We start from the raw sequence: 17,755 nt of genomic DNA, 5'->3' as shown, positions 1-17,755 counted from the left end.
TCCTTGAACCTGTAAATTTGCCTTTTGCCTGGTTTGGAACCGTAATAACAGGGCGTTCGACCGAGAACGCATTCATCGCATGGGTGTTTTTTGTTGCAGACCTTAGATTCTGTTTTGCAGGGAGTGCAGCGATTGCGGCGGTCAGTCATCGTGGATATCTGCAGACGCTTTTCCTTCTGTTTTGTATAGATTTCGATAGACGTGTGATCTTCAGTCTGGCTCTCTACACAGATCGACGGTCCCGTTCGTGCCCTGAAAAGCGACTCTGAAGTCTCGATCGCTATACGTGTTCTTCGCTTTCGTGAAAGGCTCCAGTCGTAAGTTGAAGGTTCTAGATGTGGCGATACTAAATTGTTGTGTTCTGATGGTTCGTCGTTGTTCGTAGATCCGATGGTGGGTTTCTCGTTCGTTGGTCGTTTTGTACTTCAGTGAGATGATTGGGGTTGGTGTTGCTGAGTGACGTGTTGCTGCTCTGCTGTTGCTTGTGTATAAGAGTGTGTTCAATAGAGAGGAATATGGATAAGGTGGCCCGGAAGTTTATATACCCCTTTATTAGCGTGTTCAGGTCCATTGTGAGTAATTGTGCGTTCTTTGCGTCAAAGCGTGAGAGTAGCAAAGTGGTCATGAGGACGTGGAGTAAAGCAGTCAGTGCGGGACCACGATGAATCACTCGATGTTCTCATAGCCAGTGGAGTCACGCCTTGAAACAACGTTGGAAAGACTTTACATAACTTATGATTGGGCTTCATTTAATTGTCAGCGCACTTTGCCCGCCTGAACTATTACTTGGGGCTATTGAACTAAGCCCTGGAGGTATTTGGCAGGCGACGACAATAATGAAGCTGGCCGAACACTTGTACGCTACTCACTGACTACTTATCGTACCACCATGATGAAGGCACCACTTGACTATTTTTCTATATATCGTTCGTGACAAATGTTGTACTTGGCGCACACTGTTCGCATGGTTTATGACGCAGGCCCTGTGCTGCAACACGGCATTATGGACCTACTGTTCACATACTCGGATGAGTCTACAACTCCACAGCTTCTCACACCTGTAAGCAAAGACTCCCAAAACACTATGGCAAGGAACAGTCACGCAGATCACCCGCCGTTACACGATCGCATTTGGTCATACATTATGGTAGCACAGAACTTAGCCCCGCACGCGCGCAAAACATCCACATCAATATGCACACTGCATCTCTCAGACCTTCCATTCACTCATTCCTAATTCCTGATGCCAACGCCATGGTAATCGAGCAAAACGCCTTTCACGAAGTGGTATACCCACACAACAACTATAACCCCCTTAAGGAATTATGCGCACGAAAGAAAACCAATAGAGAAGCAAGAACGGCTAAGAAGCTCAACAGAAAGTCCTATTCATCATCAACTCCCAGAAAGATACAGTGCATCAATCACCCAGCACACTTTCCCTCTCCACATCCCCGTTCGCACTCTCCGCATCGCCATTGACCTGTTCTTCGACCTCAGCTCCCGCTCCGGCATCAGCATCAGGCATCTCATCATCTTCAATCGGATCATCCTGCACTTCCTCGTCCTCGCTGACATCATCGACAACGATGGCTCTGCTCTTCGCAGCCTTCGCCGACTCCTTTGCCGGCTGAGCTTTCTTCACACCTTTACCCTTGATGTGCTTATTGACATCAAGGTGGCTGACGACTTCTTTCCAGCTAGGCGTGAGCTTAGATTTGTTGCGCTCGAGCCGCGTCCGCACAGTCTTCTCGTCGTCGGCGTCGAGAGAACCGACTTGTACGCCGTGCACGATGCGGCTGCCGAAGGTGCAGAGGCGCTCCTCAGCGAGTAAAGCGCGGATCTGTTTTTGACTCTGCTTTTGCTCGTCGTCGCCTTCGTCGTCGCTGCTCTCGGGTTCGTCGTCGTCATCGATCGGGTCGTCATCCACATCAGGTCCTTCGAGCCGCTTCTGGAGTCGCTTCGCGAGGTTTTGCTCCAAGGCCGTCAGGATGTGTAGGAGCAGCCGAACGGTCTTGCCGTCGATCTCCTGGCACAAGGCTTCCCAATCATCAGACGCATCAGACGCACGTCCATTCGGTTTCTTTGCTCCCTTGCTAGCTTTCGCCTGCATTGCCTTCAGTGCCCGAAACAGGTTGTACAGGTCAAGCAGAAGGTCCGCTGCTTCGACTCGAAGCTCATCTGCAGCCTTCCTACTTTCAATGATACGCATGAGCGCAGTGATACAAATGTCTCGTCGTTCTGCTACTACCGTAAGCTCATCATCAGGTATTCGTGTGCCGGCCTCAATACGTGTCGAGAAATTTCTGCACTTCCAGAGGAAATATGGAAGCATTAATGACATGGTATGACGAACAAGGGCATCCTCAGCTTCATCGACTTCAGGTTCTAAGTCGTCAGCAGGCACGCCTCGGTCGAGCATTTCCAGCAGTGCCGACATAGGTGGGGTGTCCAACGCAGCAGGCTTCTTATTCTTGGTCCTGGCCTTTGTTGGTGCGGGGATCTGGTCCAAGACTGCCGGTTCTGAGGCCTTTGCGAGCTCTGACATCTTCAACACAATGTTGGAAATGCCGGCAAGAATATTCTGTTCAATTCCACCACGGATCGAAAGATCTCGCCCACGTCGCAAAGCATCAAATGTCCCGGAGAGGTCATCCCACAGAGACTGGGTTTTGCTGTCGACAAGCTCCCTAAGCTCATCATTGCTTAAAGCATGCAGTATCGAGCTTATCGCTTCGCCAAGAACGCGTTCGCTGTTGTGCGTGAGGAATTGTTTGTTGATGTCGTCCAGCAGCGCCGTCAACGCAGTGTTCTGTCGTAGCTCCTGAAACACGTCTAGATTGAGCTCGCGCTCGAGGCGAAGACACAAGGATGCAGCTTCTGGCAGCGCGCCAAATTTCTTCAGCAACTGTGGGATGACAGTCGTGAGCTTTTTAGCTGTATCTTCTTGCTCAATCTGGTCCTGCGTGCGCTGTGTTTTCGTCCTCTTTTTGTCTTTCTGTGTCTCGGCTAGCCGCTGCAGTCGTATCCGGACCGAGGCATTCAGAATATCTAAAAGCGCCGTTTCCTCGTGCTCTTCCAGCTTACAATTCCGTCGCAGCATAGACTCGGCATCGTCGCCTGCAACATCAGTAGATGTCTGCGAATGGTCGTAAAGAAGATAGCCTGCCAGTACTTCCCAGGACGAGACCTCGGGGATTGCGTCGTACAGCGCCTGAGCGGCGAGGGAGAAACGCGACTCTATGCCTGCAGCTACCAAGCCTAGCTCAGCGCCATATGGTGTGACACGCTCGATCTGCGAAGGCAGCCCAGTGTCCTCATCGTAAGACAATAACTGCTCGACAAGACACTTCATCTTCAGCCATTCAAGCCTGGCGTTTCTGTATTCTTCGTCATCTGGTTCGGTAAGTGCCTCATCCAGCGCTTCCTGTCCACCCATGTCTTCAATCTGAAGTTCGTAGGCCGCGTTAACGTTCTCGGCAAAAAAGCCAACAACAGCTTTGCGAACTTTCGGTTCCGAATCAAAGATGAGCTTGCCCACGGTGTCGATATCGTCAGGCTCTAGAAATCCGGCTTCGCGCAAGATGTCAAGCAGCTCGACCGCGCTAGCCCGGATGTTGGTATGCGCATCGCGAGTGGCTATTTCGACGATGCGAGCCCTGAAGCGCTCGGTGAAAGTCTTCAGACCAGCAAGCTTGTCTTTGTCATGGTACAGCTTCGAAAGCTGCTTCAGAACCTCAGCGCGTGTGCCCTCGTTGGTATCTGAAAGTATCCAACCCAGATATCGTAGATGTTGGCCGTCAAAGAATTTGTCAGGATATGTCATGATCCAATCTGCCAGTGCTTCGCAGCATTCAACTCGAACCTTAGGATCTACATCGCGGTATCGGTGGACATAGACGGTGTCGAACCAATCTGTTATCAGAGCCTTCACGTGCTCTAATTTCTGATTGAGCTCCTCCACTTCTTGGTCAATCGTGGCCAAACGTGACTTGTTTGCGCGCGACTTCTTCGACTCTGTTTCCTTCTGTCGCATCATCTTCGCCGTGCTCTCTGCTATGTCGCTCGCGATCCTCGTTAACCCAGAAGTGACCCCTAAAGCGGCTACTGTGCTGGTATGGCGGAAAGGGCGGTTCGTGGCGGAAGTCATGGTGCAAACCCACACCTGTATGTTCTCCATGAGCTGATTCTCTTCGTACATGAGTCCAGTCTGGGCTATCGTTTGCGTTAGGGCGATGAAAAAATCGTGTAACGCGTTTCGAAAAGCAGCGGCGCCTTTGGTCTTTGATATGAGCGGATAGTCTGTTACTTGCTCCTGTTGTCCGTCAGAAACGCGCGTGTGGCCAATCCATCCCACATACCGCATTGTATTCATCCTGAAGCTCTCCAAGCCTATGCGGGCAGTTGTCTGGTTCGGCGATATCATCCTCGTCGATCTGAACATGGCATCCAGCTGCCCGAACGACAAGATTGACAATCTCCGCCACAGCTTTTGCCTCATGTTCGTGAAAACGGCCGATCCATTGCGCGGCGACATCGTTCAGGCGCGTTCCACGCGCAAATATCTCAGCTGCCACAAAGTCAGCACCCGCGTTAGACGTCTCCTTTTGCACCATGTCTTACCATACAGGCCGTCAGCGTCCTGATCGACAAGCGCGCTCTTGCGAATAGGCGCCTTTCGCGATCGCGGTGCCTTCTTCCTCGTGTTTGTCGCCGGACGAATCGCAAGACCAGTAATTTCCCCATTGGTCTTTGGTTTCTTCTGTGGAGGCTTCTTCGCAGCTGTCGCGCTCCTCTTCTTTCTGCTCTGCTTTCGGCGCTCTTTCAATTCTTCCTCGTCGGCGCTGCTTTCTGAGTCCTCTTCTTCCGACGAGGGTGCGTTGTTGTCGACATCGCTATCATTTCCATCTCCCCGCTTCCTCTTCGCGCTTCCTGTGGGAGAGTAGAGCTGGCGCTGAGTGGGCACGCGTCCCGATTTGCGCCGGGGCGCGGAGGATGTAATGTCGGCAACACTAGAAGACGCGACGTCTGTGCTCATTGTAGCTGCGCGATAAAGGTTGAGGGGAGAGGTGCGCGAATGCGCGTCGTCGATAAATTATGAGGGATGATGTTGTCAGTACGCGTGCAAGCGGGGACCAGTATACGCGACTTTGCCTGTGCGCCTTACGCCAAGACTTGCCGAGTACATCGCCCCATACTTCGCGCGATTGAGTCCACGTAATCGCGTAGCACAGCATTCGGATGCTATTCTTGTCGAACCATTATTTCTTGTGTTTTCGAAGACGAACTAGATTCTTGCTTGTGGCTTTCACTTGACACAACATCACGCGCGAGTAAGGAAGGCACATTGCCGACACCACAGCGCAGATGGGAGGAGCGTTCCCATTCCTGCGCTACCATGAGTCCCTTTCGATCACAATTGTTCATAGTCATCTCCCATGCAATGAAGCATGTTCAGTGAGGTACCTTCATAGGTGAACTTGTTGCTAGTAGCCCAGTCCTTCCGACAACACACCCCGAGCCTATTCCATTTCACCATATCTCATCTCTTTTCATTGTACTCCATGTTCAAAGCCTGGTCCACAAAGTTTTTAACCGTCTCTGTGAAACTCCGATACCTCACGCCCAATTCCCTCCCCGCCGCTTCTCCATCCAAATCATAGCTATCATCCACCTCCTGCTCCCCCTGTGCCACCCTCTTCCTTCCCCATAAGAACTCTCTCTCCACAATTTTCTTCACTAGCCCATAAGAAAACTTCTCCGGACTCGCAACCACAAACCTCTTCCCGCCCGCCTCAGGCCTGAAAAGCGCCTCCACGTGGGCAACCGCCAGATCCCTCACATCGACCCAGAACGGTACGCGCGCAACAGGCAATGCCTTCCCGCTAGCCACTGCCCATAACATCGCATTGCTTTCATTTAGATCTGCAAGACGATCAATGGGATGAACGATCGGCCCGAACGTCATTGGCGGAGCCAATGTCACTATATCGAACGCAGGCCTGCGTTCTTTGACAAACTCCCAAGCCGCCAGCTCCGCGAACTTCTTGGACCCGCGATACGCTACTACCGCGCTCGTTTCTGTTGCCACAGCCTCCTCATAGCTCAGCGGATTCCAGTCCTCAGCTGTATAAGTAAACCGTGGCGGCACCTTCCTGTCCACATCCAGAATCGCAGCAAAACTGCTTGTAATCACCACTCGCTTCACCTTCTCCTCTTGCGCTGCGGCCTCGAGCACGGCCTTCACGCCCGCGATAGCCGGTTTGACTAGCTCTTTCTCGTTGTCGGTGGTGTTGTACGTGAAGGGACTCGCGACGTGAATGACACCGTCGACGCCTTGCACGGCGTCCTTGAAAGATGCCGATGCGGAAAAGTCGGATACTTGCACAATCTCGAGCTGGGCGGCGTATTGCGGGCGGGAGATCTTCATTAGCTCGCCTTTTTGGATGGAGCGTGTTGCTGCGCGGACGCGATGGCCGCGGCGGAGAAGCTGCGAGGGCATGGGTTAGGTGTCCGTCCTAAACATGCTACTAAAATTGTCTGTATTTACTTCGTCAACTACGTGGGCGCCAATGAAGCCTGTAGCACCTGTGACGAGGATGTATAGTGGGGTTGCCATGATCGGAGGTATGGTGGGTCTCTGCTTGGACTTCTGCACTAGGTGGGACGAGGGAAAGCAGTCTATGTGTTCTTGTGAGTGGAATAATATTGAAAAGTCATGTCGGGAAGAGCAAGACCGAGGTCTGTAGCTATGATTCTAAAAACCCATCACAGTATGCACGTACAAGGATGTGCCCTACACCGCTGTCAAGCGCCCATTGGCCACGGTAGTGGATCCTAGCTCATAGTCGATTAGATGTATTCAAGCGATACTGACGTGGTCCGTTTGTGTCCTGCCTACGTACAACATACATGTAGGACTACTCAAGATCCGATGTATAGTACAGTGTGCGGCCTGTCACAGATACCCGTCTGCGACAGCTTAGGCGATATAAGCATACATGCCATCGTCCTCTCTCTCCAAAAATTCCTTCTCGATCAGTCGATCGATGTTCTTTTTGATACCTGACACATCCAGCGTTCCTCTATTCCTCGTCACCTTGATTGTTTCTGCGACTAGCTCGCTGTGAGTGATCTTCTTCCTCGCCTTCAAGATGCGCACGATAGCAGCCTGAGTTTCGTAATTGCGGTCTGCTGCAACGCGCTCGTGTGTCTCCTTGTTCTCTGCAGCTGTCTCTTTCAGCTGAACAGTGTTGATCTTGATCCGGTACTTTGGGTCAGTGAAATTGGCGTTGAGGGTGAACGTATCGGTCGGGTTAATTTCACGACCCTTCGGATGTTTAGTTAGTGGCCGTAGTTTGGCGCAAGCAAGTGATTGAAGCGTGCGGTTCAGTTCGGGTGGTGCTAGACAGATGTTAGTGTGGAAAAGTCAGCAGCAGAGCTGTTCGAACACTTACGTAGACCGGTGGCCTCTTTGAGGTACTCGTAGTTCAAGTGCTCATCGATTCGCAGGCCATTGAACAGCAAGAGCACAATTGCCTGAAAGCTCGATACAACCAATTCTTTGTTTCCCTTTGGAAACTTCGCCTTGACTTGACAATGAGCAAGCGCATGCTTCCAGTCCAGCTTCCTGCCAGAGTGTTTCGCTTTGTAGTGTGTTTCGAATTTGTCAATCTCTGATTTGATTTGCCGAGGTATGATAACGGGAACGGTAGGATAGGTTGGCCACGAAGAGGCTGATAATACGTTCACGTTGAGATCGATAGCGTGCTTCTCATTCCGTTCTTCGGCAATCATCTTGTAGGAAGACATTTCTTCTCGGGATAATTCGATATCCTTGAACATCTGCTCCAAATTGGCCGTGAAGCCAGCACCACATTCTAGCGCGAGGTCAGCGAGCGTATAAAAGTACGAGGAACGGGATGATCATACCGGTCTTTAGTCGCGCCAGCATACTCCTTTCAGCATCAGCGCTTGCGCTTCGACCCATCAACAGCCGACGGGCGAGATCTTTTTTGTAGAAAGCCTCAAACACTGCTTTGCCATGCACGAAACGGAATAGGTCAAGCACCTGGTCAAGTTGATTGTTAACTTCGGTGTCTTCGTCAAAGACCACGTCCTCGTTGTCTTCTTCAGCATCTACATCCACGGCCTTCTCCGTCTTCCTGCTCAGCTGTGCAGGAATGGCCTTGGCTCCACCTCTCAACAGCATGTCCACATATTTCGCGATCATCTCTCCAGGTTTAGAGTTGTCTGTGTTCCATGTTCCGCTGGATTTCTTTGTTTTGTTCATGAAAGTCTCGAAAGCCTCCCTGAGGCCATGACCCAAGGCCGAATTCCGGTGAAATGACACTTTCCAAATGGTATCCAGCTGGCGCTTCATGGTCAGCAGCTTTACCACCATGCCATCCTGCTCCTTCTCATCGAACACGATATAGGTACCGGTGTCTTCGATCCACTTCATGAAAGCCGGTCGTAGGTTCACACCCAGCTTGCGTCGCTCAAGGAGGGTATACAGCCGGTCAAGGTCTTCGACTGCATTGTCTTCAAGTAGATCAGCAAACTCATCTTCGTTAGTGAGCCTCGTTTCTTTCCGCGAGATGATGTGATCCTCGAGTAGTGTTAAAAGATCCCGCTTGGTTGACCCATCCAATCGGAAGACTTCCACTCTTGTGATTTCACTCTTCATCAGCGATTGTGCACTCTTCACGTATTCTGGCAGACTTTGCTCTGCGCTCTCCCTATCCGCCCACTCCTTAACATATGTTTGACTCAACTCCAGCATGCGCGGTTCGAAGTGATGTGTGTAGACCTGCATGTCATGGAACATGTCGACAGCCTTGGAGAACAGCTCCCGGTCAAGATCCTCGCCTGCTCGGTCAATTGCAATGAGGTCGCATGCGCCGTCCACGATGCGAGGGTTAAGCTTTGGGTTCTCGAAGATGCTGGAGCGGAAAAGCTTGACGGTAATGTCGCGGAGCGACTCTTGTTTGGGCAGCAGATACGAACGATCAAGGTAGCAGAAGATCCAGTCGACATATTTCTGAACACAATTAGCAATCTAGACTCAAGCTCAATCTCGCATTTTCTTGTACCACGTACCAATTGCTCGTTCCATATCGCCCACGCCTGTAGCGTAGCCCGCAAAACATCAACATTCTTCCTTCCCAGCATCTCATCAACTCGCTGCTTTAAAGGCCCGTCCACATACGTCTTACACTTTACAACCAGCCTCTTCTTTGCTTCCACGGCCATCCCTTGGCGACAAATGTTCTCGACGCCTCTGTAGAGCTCTTCCAAGCTAAAGTTGATCTTGCCCTGCTGGAAGATGGTGTCCAACGCAGCATCCACCTTTTTCCATGTCTGGTCCAGAAATGCCTTAGGATCGACACTTCGCGTAGGCCTGAAGTTCTTCACCAGCAGTTTCTTTGGTCCCGTATTCGCGCTCATGTTCGGCGTTGCCTTCCTAAAACCGTTCTTCCTCGCAGGACTATTGTCCGGGCTCGAGCCTAGGTCTATCACCTCGGGCTCCCCTCGCTTGCTTGGAAAGTGGTACATGCTGGCGGTGCTCATGGCTTTCTCTGGGGTCGTTTCAATGTCGGCTGGGGAGCTACCGAGCTTGGGGCGCTTCGAAGAAGGCGAGAGGGGAGCTGTGCCAGAGACGTTTGGCTTCTGCTGGGAGGTGAACAGCTCTTTGATAGTTCGGTCCGAATGCTTGCGTTTCTTGTCGGCCTGGGTTGCCTGCGTCGAGGACATTGGCGGGCGGGGAATTAGTGACGATGCGACGTGCAGACGAGCTTCGTTGGTCGGGCGGCGATAGCGGATGACGCGACTAGGGTAAGCCGAGCTCAGACCTGCACGTCAACGATACCTACCTCGTATCGATAAGCAAACAATGTTGAAGTCTCGAGCTTCCAGACATCAACCCACCCCTGACAGAAATGGTTTAGACGATTTGTGATCGCGAAAATTGCTCAGCGTTGTCGAAAGGATGCTGCTGGTCGCACTCAATGAATCCCAGTAAGAGCCCCCCGGGTGAGTCTTGGCAGACATGCTGCCTTGAAGTTGAACCCCACTGGAACAGAGAGTAGCAAGACATATTGAACGGGTGAATAGTGAGAAATATTGAGCTAATGAAAGAGCCGGTGAGCTGCGGCTGCAAGAAATAATCGCCTTGGCCGAACCATGGGAATCTACCTGTCAAGTTACAGAAACCGAGCAAGGCTTTGGAGTATACCGGCCTCTACCAAGCTGTATTAGACGCGTACTTTAGCCTCTGTACTGTAAACTCATCATTTATAGAATGCATACCGTGGCTGTTAGATTCAGTACCGAGGTGGGTGGTGCATAGTGAGTCAAGTCATCCCAGGATACTCTTCGCGCCAAGTCTGGTCTACATGCTGCATCATTTTCTGAAATGCATTTTTCTTTCGGCCCTTTAGTAAAGAAGGTAGAAGTTGTGCCCACAAAGATGAGGAAGTCATCGACTGCGTTCACCTGCAAGTATATTCAAGCGGCCCTTGACGATAGCAGTTTTCCTTGAGCTTTTCTAACACCGCAGCCATGTCAAAACAGACGAGGATGCACCGAACGTTCGACCAAGTCTCGGTGACCTTTACGCTCGGCGCAGAGGTTCTTCACATGACTTTGCCGCGGAAGGATACATTCTACCCGCATCCCAGCACGGTTCCAATAGGGAAGAACACTCCGCTTACACGGCAGGTGAACTGCCCCGTATGTACCTGTCCTGCTGAGGATGCTCTCAGACTATACTGCGGCCATGTTTACTGCAAGGAATGCTTCGTCGATCAGTGTACACAACATTCGCAGGAATTTCCCATCAGGTGCCTTGAAGGCTACGGAGATTCAAGAGCATGCAACCAGCCTCTGTCGCTATGTGATCTAGAGCGAGCCCTTCCAGCTAGCACGCTGGACAAGCTACTCGAGGCTTCATTCAAGCAGTACATACGTTCTCGTCCGGCCAAGTTCCGGTACTGTCCCGTGCCGACATGCGGCCGGCTCAATCCTATCAAGAGAATGTTGCCGCCTGATGCTTCGCCGGTCACTATAACGTGCTATGGCTGCCGGGAGCCTTTTTGTCTCACGTGCAACGCTCCAGCACATCCCAATCGCACCTGCGAGCAAGCCGGCAACAACGCGAGCTTGGACGAGTGGAAACGGGAAAGTGGCGCAAAAGACTGCCCAAAATGCAGTACCACCACCATCAAAGAGTCCGGATGCAACCACATGCGATGCCCGGCATGTATGGTCCACTTCTGCTGGTCCTGCCTCGCATCCCTCGGCACCAGCGGGCAGACCTACGAGCACATGAATAACGTGCATAATGGGGACTGGGGTATCGAGCGACTACCGTACCTACCTGCACCACCTAATATTCTCGTACGCATTGCCGCAAGGCTTGGTATCAACTACGAACAGCTCCTACAGCAGTGGGACTGGGAACTTGAGCACCAGCCCGGAGCCGACGAAGACGACGACGCCGAACAGCAGCCTGAAATCCACCCCAACGGCGATGATGCCGAACCCCAGCCTGGTATCAATCATGACAACAACGACGCCCGAAATCTAGTCATGCACACGTACCATCATCACCTAGTCTCCGCTTTCGAGTACGCTTTCGAGCACGGCTTTGGGGCCCTTCGGCCAGACGCTGATCGGTCCGAGGATAGACAGGAGGCCTTCATAGCCTTGGTGCGTAACGTCGCCCACTTTATCGAGTGGTATCCGCAATTTGCAATAAACGCATTCTGCATCCGCGTGGATCGTCTGAGACAGTTCGAAGATGTCGTACTGTGGCATCTTGACGACGCTGGGCCGAAACTGAGGTTGGCGTTAGATAAGCTCTATGAGCGTGGACTTTACGATATGCTGTTTTACCTAGAATTGATGGAGGAGAGAGAGAGACTGGAGGCTCTTAGGCAGCACATTATCGATGCCATCGCTCAAGAGGATGCAGCTACCGCTATCAACATTAACGATGCGCAAGTAGTAGAGGTAGGCGAAGAGGAAGCGGAGCAGGAGCAGGATCCGCGTAGGTATGCGTTTGAGATCGAGCGCTCATAGTTGGAGAAAAATAAGGTGATCTCAGCATGGTTAAGTCGCTCAGGTCAGTACGTAACTCGCTCAGCAACCTTTTCCCATCCGCCCAGTTCATGTAGCGCATTTCATGTATACAACGAATTTGGAGATACCCGATTAAGATAGTCGGAAAAATGAATTTCGTAACTAGAATTTGAAGTACTATATAAACAGCCTTGCACAATAATTGTCCTTGCTGAAATACCACACCAGCTTTGAAGTTGTATCCATTGAAATGTCCGATCCTGCTGTGAGAAGGATGCACTGTTGGGCGTCATTATAGATATGTTAGGATCACAGCGCATAAACACAGCTCTGGTGGTTTAGTCCTTCAGTTTTCAAAAAGGTAGATGAGCACCAAACAAATGGTCACCCACCAAGAACTTGCGCCTTAAAAATCCAAAAACATACAACAGCGGGGATTCCGGAACGATCACCGATTTCCGTACTAATCCGCCGGTATCCTGCTTAAGTACCGCTGAGCGAACGGGAAGCGCTGTGTTCAGGATCCTGTGGTCGTATGTGGAAGTAATGTCGCAGCATAACCCTTATTTACTCGGTGAGATTGGCTATTACAAGTCGTTCACGATTTGACCACCGTACATAGCTACGCTGCTGGGAATCGTCAGGCTATAAATGGCACTGGGATGTTTCTGATGGCGATCGCGTTTGATTGAGCATGAGTCGCAGTTTCCCAACAATCGTTATGGTATCACCCGCTACAGTCGAGCAAGGACATAAGTCATGGTAGTGTCGACATGTATAATTACAATATAGAAGCGAAGAGATCGCCTTCTGCCGTGGGTATCATTTCACTGAAAGGAATTCATGACCTCGTACGATGCCAAATGCTGTTCGACCTTGCGTTGCCCGCCGCAGGATAACGCACGGCGCTCAGTTTGACCTTCCCCTCAAGCTGCTTGTTCTCTCTGCATCCGCCTTCTTTCATCTACCTCCTTGCACCTTTTCAATGTATATGCTTCTAGTTCGGCGAGGTTCGCGAATTGGGGTCTTCCAGGGGCAGCTCCTAGGCCTTTTCCGATACCGAATGAAGCCTTGAATATCTTGCTAGGCTGTGGAGTTCCTAGCGGCGTGGAAGGTGCGGAGAACTTGCCCTTCAGGTCTGACTTCGCCTCTGACTCCTTGCTAGCCCATGCGACAGACTCTAGAAAAGGGTAATCTCTCTTGCCACCAAGAATCGCAGCATGTGCGCTGTCGAGACGGTCGTAGACAACAGTCACAACAGCCTCTAGCCTCCTGTGTTTCTCTCCAGGAACCTTGACTTTCTTGTCGTTGCCCATGACCACGGTATCGATCTGTCCATACCGCTCAAATATGCTCGTCATGATGTCTTTATCCCAAGTCGCAGCCTCGCCCTCTCGTCGAAACCGCACCTTGACTGAGCGGTCTACCTGTGCCTTGAGCTCCTCATCTTGTCGCTGCTTCTGTAGGCGGGCCTGGTATTCCTCCCTCTGTTTCCGTCCCTCCTCTGCGAGCCGTGCTATCTTCTGTTCGAGCTCTGTGGCCTCCTCACGTCGCCGCTTGAGGTTTTGTACACCCTCGCGCTCTGCCTTCTCTAACTCCTCCACCATCTTTCGCCGCTGACCGCCCAGACGCTCTTTCTCGAGCTCTCTCTCTTTTCGTCGCTGCCGTTGTCTGTCATATTCGCCTTTGAGGGTGGGATCGATGAGGATATCACGAGCGATACCGAGGAGAATGAACTGGTCCGCTGCATCCTTGTTGTCTGGGTTCTTGTCGGGATGGTATTTCACGGAGGTTTTGCGGTATTGGCGTTTTATTTCTGATTCAACGGCAAGGACATCCACACCGAGGAGCTCGTAGAAGTCATCGGTAGAGTTCTTCGCAATTTCTTCGAGATCTTTGTTATCGGCCATAATGCCGGATATTGTGTTGGTCTATAACGCGGGCGTCAGGAACTGAGCGCTTCAGTGCCCGGTTTCGTGAAGTCGACAGTGATCTTTCCCTCTTTCAGAACCTGCGATAGGAGGCGCGCAACTTTGAGTGAGAGGTTGCAAGTGCTTTTATGTCGATGCGACGCGTGTGGGCGATTCGAGAAGTTTTCGCGCAATGGACTATGTTTGCGAAGGCGGCAGGTTGGAAAGTTGAATCACGTGTATGATCGGCGCCGCTAAATCGGAGCATTTCCGTCACCGTTCCTGAAGCAGCTCAATTGAAGAAAGCTCCCCCGCCCCGCCCATGTTCCCTCACCAACTCAAGCGCACCACCATGGCTTCCTCCTCAAAAGAAAGCCGGAAGGTGCTCGAGGGCATTTTCGGTAAGCAAAATTCCAAATTAAATTGCTTCTACGAACCTATGCGACATAATTCGGTTCCAAAATTTGTCGAGGAAAGAGCTAATGAACGCATAGCGATCAACAAACCCCAATGGGCATCCTCCGCTGGCGTCCTTCGCGATCTCCAAACTCATTTCGACAAATCGACCCTCTTCGCTCCATGGCTGACACACACCAAGCGCTCGATGGAGCTATCCGGCTCGAAAAGAAAGCACATCCAGAATCTCAAAGTCAAGCTCGGTCATGGCGGCACCCTCGATCCGCTCGCAACAGGCGTCCTGATAGTCGGTGTAGGGCGCGGTACCAAGTGTCTCTCGCGCTTCCTCGAATGCACCAAGTCGTACGAATGCGTGGTGCTCTTTGGTGCTGCAACGGATAGCTATGATGCAGTAGGCAAGATTGTGAGCAAGAACGATTATCAGCATGTTACAAAGGAATTGGTCGAAGAAAAGTTGGCTCAGTTCAGGGGAAAGATTATGCAGAAGCCGAGCATATTCTCAGCGCTGAAGGTCGACGGGAAGAAAATGTACGAGTACGCCAGGGCCGGCGGAGATATCCCTGAGATACCGGCGAGGCCAGTAGAGGTGGAGAAGCTGGAGCTCGTGGAATGGCTGGAGCCTGGGTCGCATGAGTTTGCGTGGCCGAAAGAAGAGGTCGATGGTACAGAAAAGGTGGGCGCGGAGAAGCTGTTAGGAATACGGAAGAAGGATGCAGATGTGGCAGCGTCGCGAAGCAGAAAGAGGTCGCGATCGCCCCAGGAAGAGATTGTGGCTAACGAGAATTCGCTTTCCAAGAAACTGAAGGAGGACGATGAGCACTCTATGTCCGGCGCACTTCCGGTACAAGATGCCCCGACGGAAGTACCCGCAGATGGAGTTCCAGTGGAAGCCTCCACCAAGGAAACCCCCACAGAAGGAGCTTCAGAACCTGCCAACGGAGCAAAGACAAACCCCACAGAGGATAACCAACCAGCCGAGCCATCACCGAAGCCCCCAGCAGTGCGTCTCCGCATGACCGTAACCTCCGGCTTCTACGTACGCTCCCTCTGCCACGACCTTGGGCTAGCCTGTAACTCGCTCGGCTTGATGTCCTCTCTGATCCGCACGCGACAAGGCGACTACGAGCTGGAGAAGAATGTGCTTGAGTACTCTGACCTGGAGGCTGGCGCCGACACCTGGGAGCCAAAGGTGCAGAAACACCTGGAAGATTTCATGGAGAAGGAAGGATGGGAAGCAGAAGAGGTTCTCGATGAGGAGGAATGGAAGGAAGTGGCCAAGGAGAAGCGAAGAGACAATGATAGGGATAGGAGTTACCGTGGGGGTGGGAAGAAGTGGAGGCGATGATGTGGCTTGGGCAGCTCTACTAGTATACTTGCATATCTTTGAGATACCCCTTCAGATTTGATTCATACATGAAGAATAAGATTGGTTAACACCTTGCCCATGCACTTTAGTCTAATGGGATCCGGACCATAGCACCCCTCAGGTCGTGCATGCTAAGAAAATTTGAAAAGACCCAATTCATGTAGCATCATTACGAAGACTCCTGGTGCTCCGTATACTATCCCTTCGACTCCGCATGCTGTCTCTCCTGCTCGACAGACTCTCCCTGACACTGAGAATAGGCTCCGCGCCCTGCGTGCCCATCTCCTCGTCTTTTGTATCTTCATGATTGATACACAAGAATGACACTACCATAACAGCAGCGCCGACCCAATACAACGGGCTACTATACTGCTTATCCAACACCATCTGCCCCACTAAACTCAGCGGAATTGTCAGACTAAGACCGACCGTAATAATCAGTGGAGACGTAAGCAGCAAAGAATATGCCCAACAGAAGTCGGATACCAGCGAGGAAGCAGAGTTGACAAGTACGATGGTAAGAATTTTACCCGTGGGCGGCAGCTGAAAGGTCTCAGTGCCGGTAAGGTGAAGGATGACCATGCCGGGCCAGAGGAGGAAGACGTTCAGTGTGCCGACTAAGCCAAAGAAGAGCGGCATGTTCACTTTGCTTTCATCGCCTATCCGTTTTTTCATATAGACGGCGTAGAAGCCGTAGCAGACGGCGGAGATGAAGGCCATGGCGTCGCCGATGGCGAGCTCGCGCGGCGTCTTGTGCGGAAAGGAACCACGGTTTTCGTCGGTCTCGCCGGACACATCGACAGAGGAGATGAGGATCACGCCCGCGAGGGAAGCACATACACCGATGAATTTGCGCAAGGTAAAGCGCTCTACCCGCATGAGCGTACCGCAAAGGAGCGTCCAGATCGATGACGTGGAGGAGAGGATCGTAGACGAAGCGACTGTCGTGTATTCTAGACAGGCGGCCGCGAAGTAGTTGGCCAAAAACCATAGCAGACAAAACTCAAACGCAAGCTTCATTGTCTCGCCCAACGTGAGTCCCTCCTCTTCAGCATCCAACATTGCGCCTATTTCCTGGCTTTCACCTAGCTCATCGCCGAGAAGGAGGGAGGTTGCGCCAGAAGCGCGATCACGGCTCGATTTGGAAAACAAAGAAGAGCCAGACGAAGACTCATGGTCGCGGAGGAGTTTGTAGCGACCGACACGACGCTGTACTAGGTTGCGAATCTGTAAAATAAAGGGTTGCTGCTTGATGTTGTCTCGGTCGTCCCAAGCATGCCGTAAAAATATAGGAATAAGGGGTATCATGAAGAACGCGGTGTTTACGTAGGTAACGAAGTAGGGTTTTGAGTAGGAGTTGTCAGCGAATATAGTCTGTCCAGCACAATCAGCTTTGGTCACTCTCCAGGGTGCGGTGGAATGGGGACGCACACTAGCTAGGAAGTTAGACGCCGTCCATAAAAACACTGTGGCCAGCAACAGTAGGATTCCTATAGCGTGTCTCCATTTTGACTTGCGCGGCTTCTTGCCCTCACTCCACACGCTAATCACGCTCGCCGGACTCTGTATGGGGCTTGCCGGGTCTCGGTCATAGTGTCTGTCTTGGGCATCTTCGCTATTTCGCGGCGAGGGAACCGCGTTCAAAGGCGGCGGAGGCATGACGGAGTATGTATAGGCGCGTTGCGGAGGCTCTAGGGAGGCAGTCGGGGATATGATAAGAGAGAGATGGAAGTCAGCGTGCTCCGTTGTCGCGCAGCATCGAGCGAAAGGGTGCCCATGGAACGTTGGAACGGGTGACCGGCAAGTCTAAGGCGGCAGTGAACGTGGTAGTTGAGGGAACCTGTGACCAGGGACGGACGTTTCGGAGCCCTTGAAGTGTATCTGTTGTTTCTGGCACAGCTCGGCCTTGTGCACTAGTCCAACGGCCAGCGGCGCGTGCACGAAAGCCACACTTTGTGGCGCTGCCGGCATCCGCTTC

General features: G+C 51.9%; 7 protein-coding genes across 7 annotated transcripts; 2 read left to right on the top strand and 5 right to left on the bottom strand.

Annotated features, from left to right (window-relative positions):
* Positions 1–1,420: 1,420 nt before the first annotated feature.
* On the bottom strand, positions 1,421–5,038 carry IRR1 (cohesin complex subunit; the record flags this gene model as incomplete). Its single annotated transcript, XM_056213400.1, has 3 exons — positions 1,421–4,315; positions 4,362–4,570; positions 4,624–5,038. The coding sequence occupies 3 exons, from the start codon at positions 5,036–5,038 to the stop codon at positions 1,421–1,423; spliced, it is 3,519 nt and encodes a 1,172-aa protein (XP_056073708.1).
* A 504-nt stretch (positions 5,039–5,542) lies between these two features.
* N0V89_004616 (uncharacterized protein) lies at positions 5,543–6,619 on the bottom strand (the record flags this gene model as incomplete). Its single annotated transcript, XM_056213399.1, has 2 exons — positions 5,543–6,490; positions 6,551–6,619. 2 exons carry the CDS (start codon positions 6,617–6,619, stop codon positions 5,543–5,545), a joined length of 1,017 nt encoding a protein of 338 aa, XP_056073707.1.
* Positions 6,620–6,982: 363 nt separating this feature from the next.
* N0V89_004615 (uncharacterized protein) lies at positions 6,983–9,756 on the bottom strand (the record flags this gene model as incomplete). The annotated part of the gene is made up of 4 exons (XM_056213398.1): positions 6,983–7,404; positions 7,458–7,880; positions 7,933–9,043; positions 9,103–9,756. 4 exons carry the CDS (start codon positions 9,754–9,756, stop codon positions 6,983–6,985), a joined length of 2,610 nt encoding a protein of 869 aa, XP_056073706.1.
* Positions 9,757–10,563: 807 nt separating this feature from the next.
* N0V89_004614 (uncharacterized protein) lies at positions 10,564–12,084 on the top strand (the record flags this gene model as incomplete). Its single annotated transcript, XM_056213397.1, has 1 exon — positions 10,564–12,084. The coding sequence occupies one exon, from the start codon at positions 10,564–10,566 to the stop codon at positions 12,082–12,084; it is 1,521 nt and encodes a 506-aa protein (XP_056073705.1).
* A 926-nt stretch (positions 12,085–13,010) lies between these two features.
* On the bottom strand, positions 13,011–13,994 carry N0V89_004613 (uncharacterized protein; the record flags this gene model as incomplete). Its single annotated transcript, XM_056213396.1, has 1 exon — positions 13,011–13,994. The coding sequence occupies one exon, from the start codon at positions 13,992–13,994 to the stop codon at positions 13,011–13,013; it is 984 nt and encodes a 327-aa protein (XP_056073704.1).
* A 322-nt stretch (positions 13,995–14,316) lies between these two features.
* On the top strand, positions 14,317–15,756 carry PUS4_2 (pseudouridine synthase pus4; the record flags this gene model as incomplete). The annotated part of the gene is made up of 1 exon (XM_056213395.1): positions 14,317–15,756. One exon carries the CDS (start codon positions 14,317–14,319, stop codon positions 15,754–15,756), a length of 1,440 nt encoding a protein of 479 aa, XP_056073703.1.
* Positions 15,757–15,933: 177 nt separating this feature from the next.
* On the bottom strand, positions 15,934–17,436 carry N0V89_004611 (uncharacterized protein; the record flags this gene model as incomplete). Its single annotated transcript, XM_056213394.1, has 1 exon — positions 15,934–17,436. One exon carries the CDS (start codon positions 17,434–17,436, stop codon positions 15,934–15,936), a length of 1,503 nt encoding a protein of 500 aa, XP_056073702.1.
* Between the last annotated feature and the right edge of the window lie 319 nt (positions 17,437–17,755).

The sequence above is a fragment of the Didymosphaeria variabile genome, assembly GCF_027946475.1.
Source record: "Didymosphaeria variabile strain IMI 356815 chromosome Unknown scaffold_3, whole genome shotgun sequence".
NCBI classification, from domain to species: domain Eukaryota; kingdom Fungi; phylum Ascomycota; class Dothideomycetes; order Pleosporales; family Didymosphaeriaceae; genus Didymosphaeria; species Didymosphaeria variabile.
Note: the sequence above shows the minus strand (reverse complement) of the source record. Positions and strands in the feature narration are given on the sequence as shown.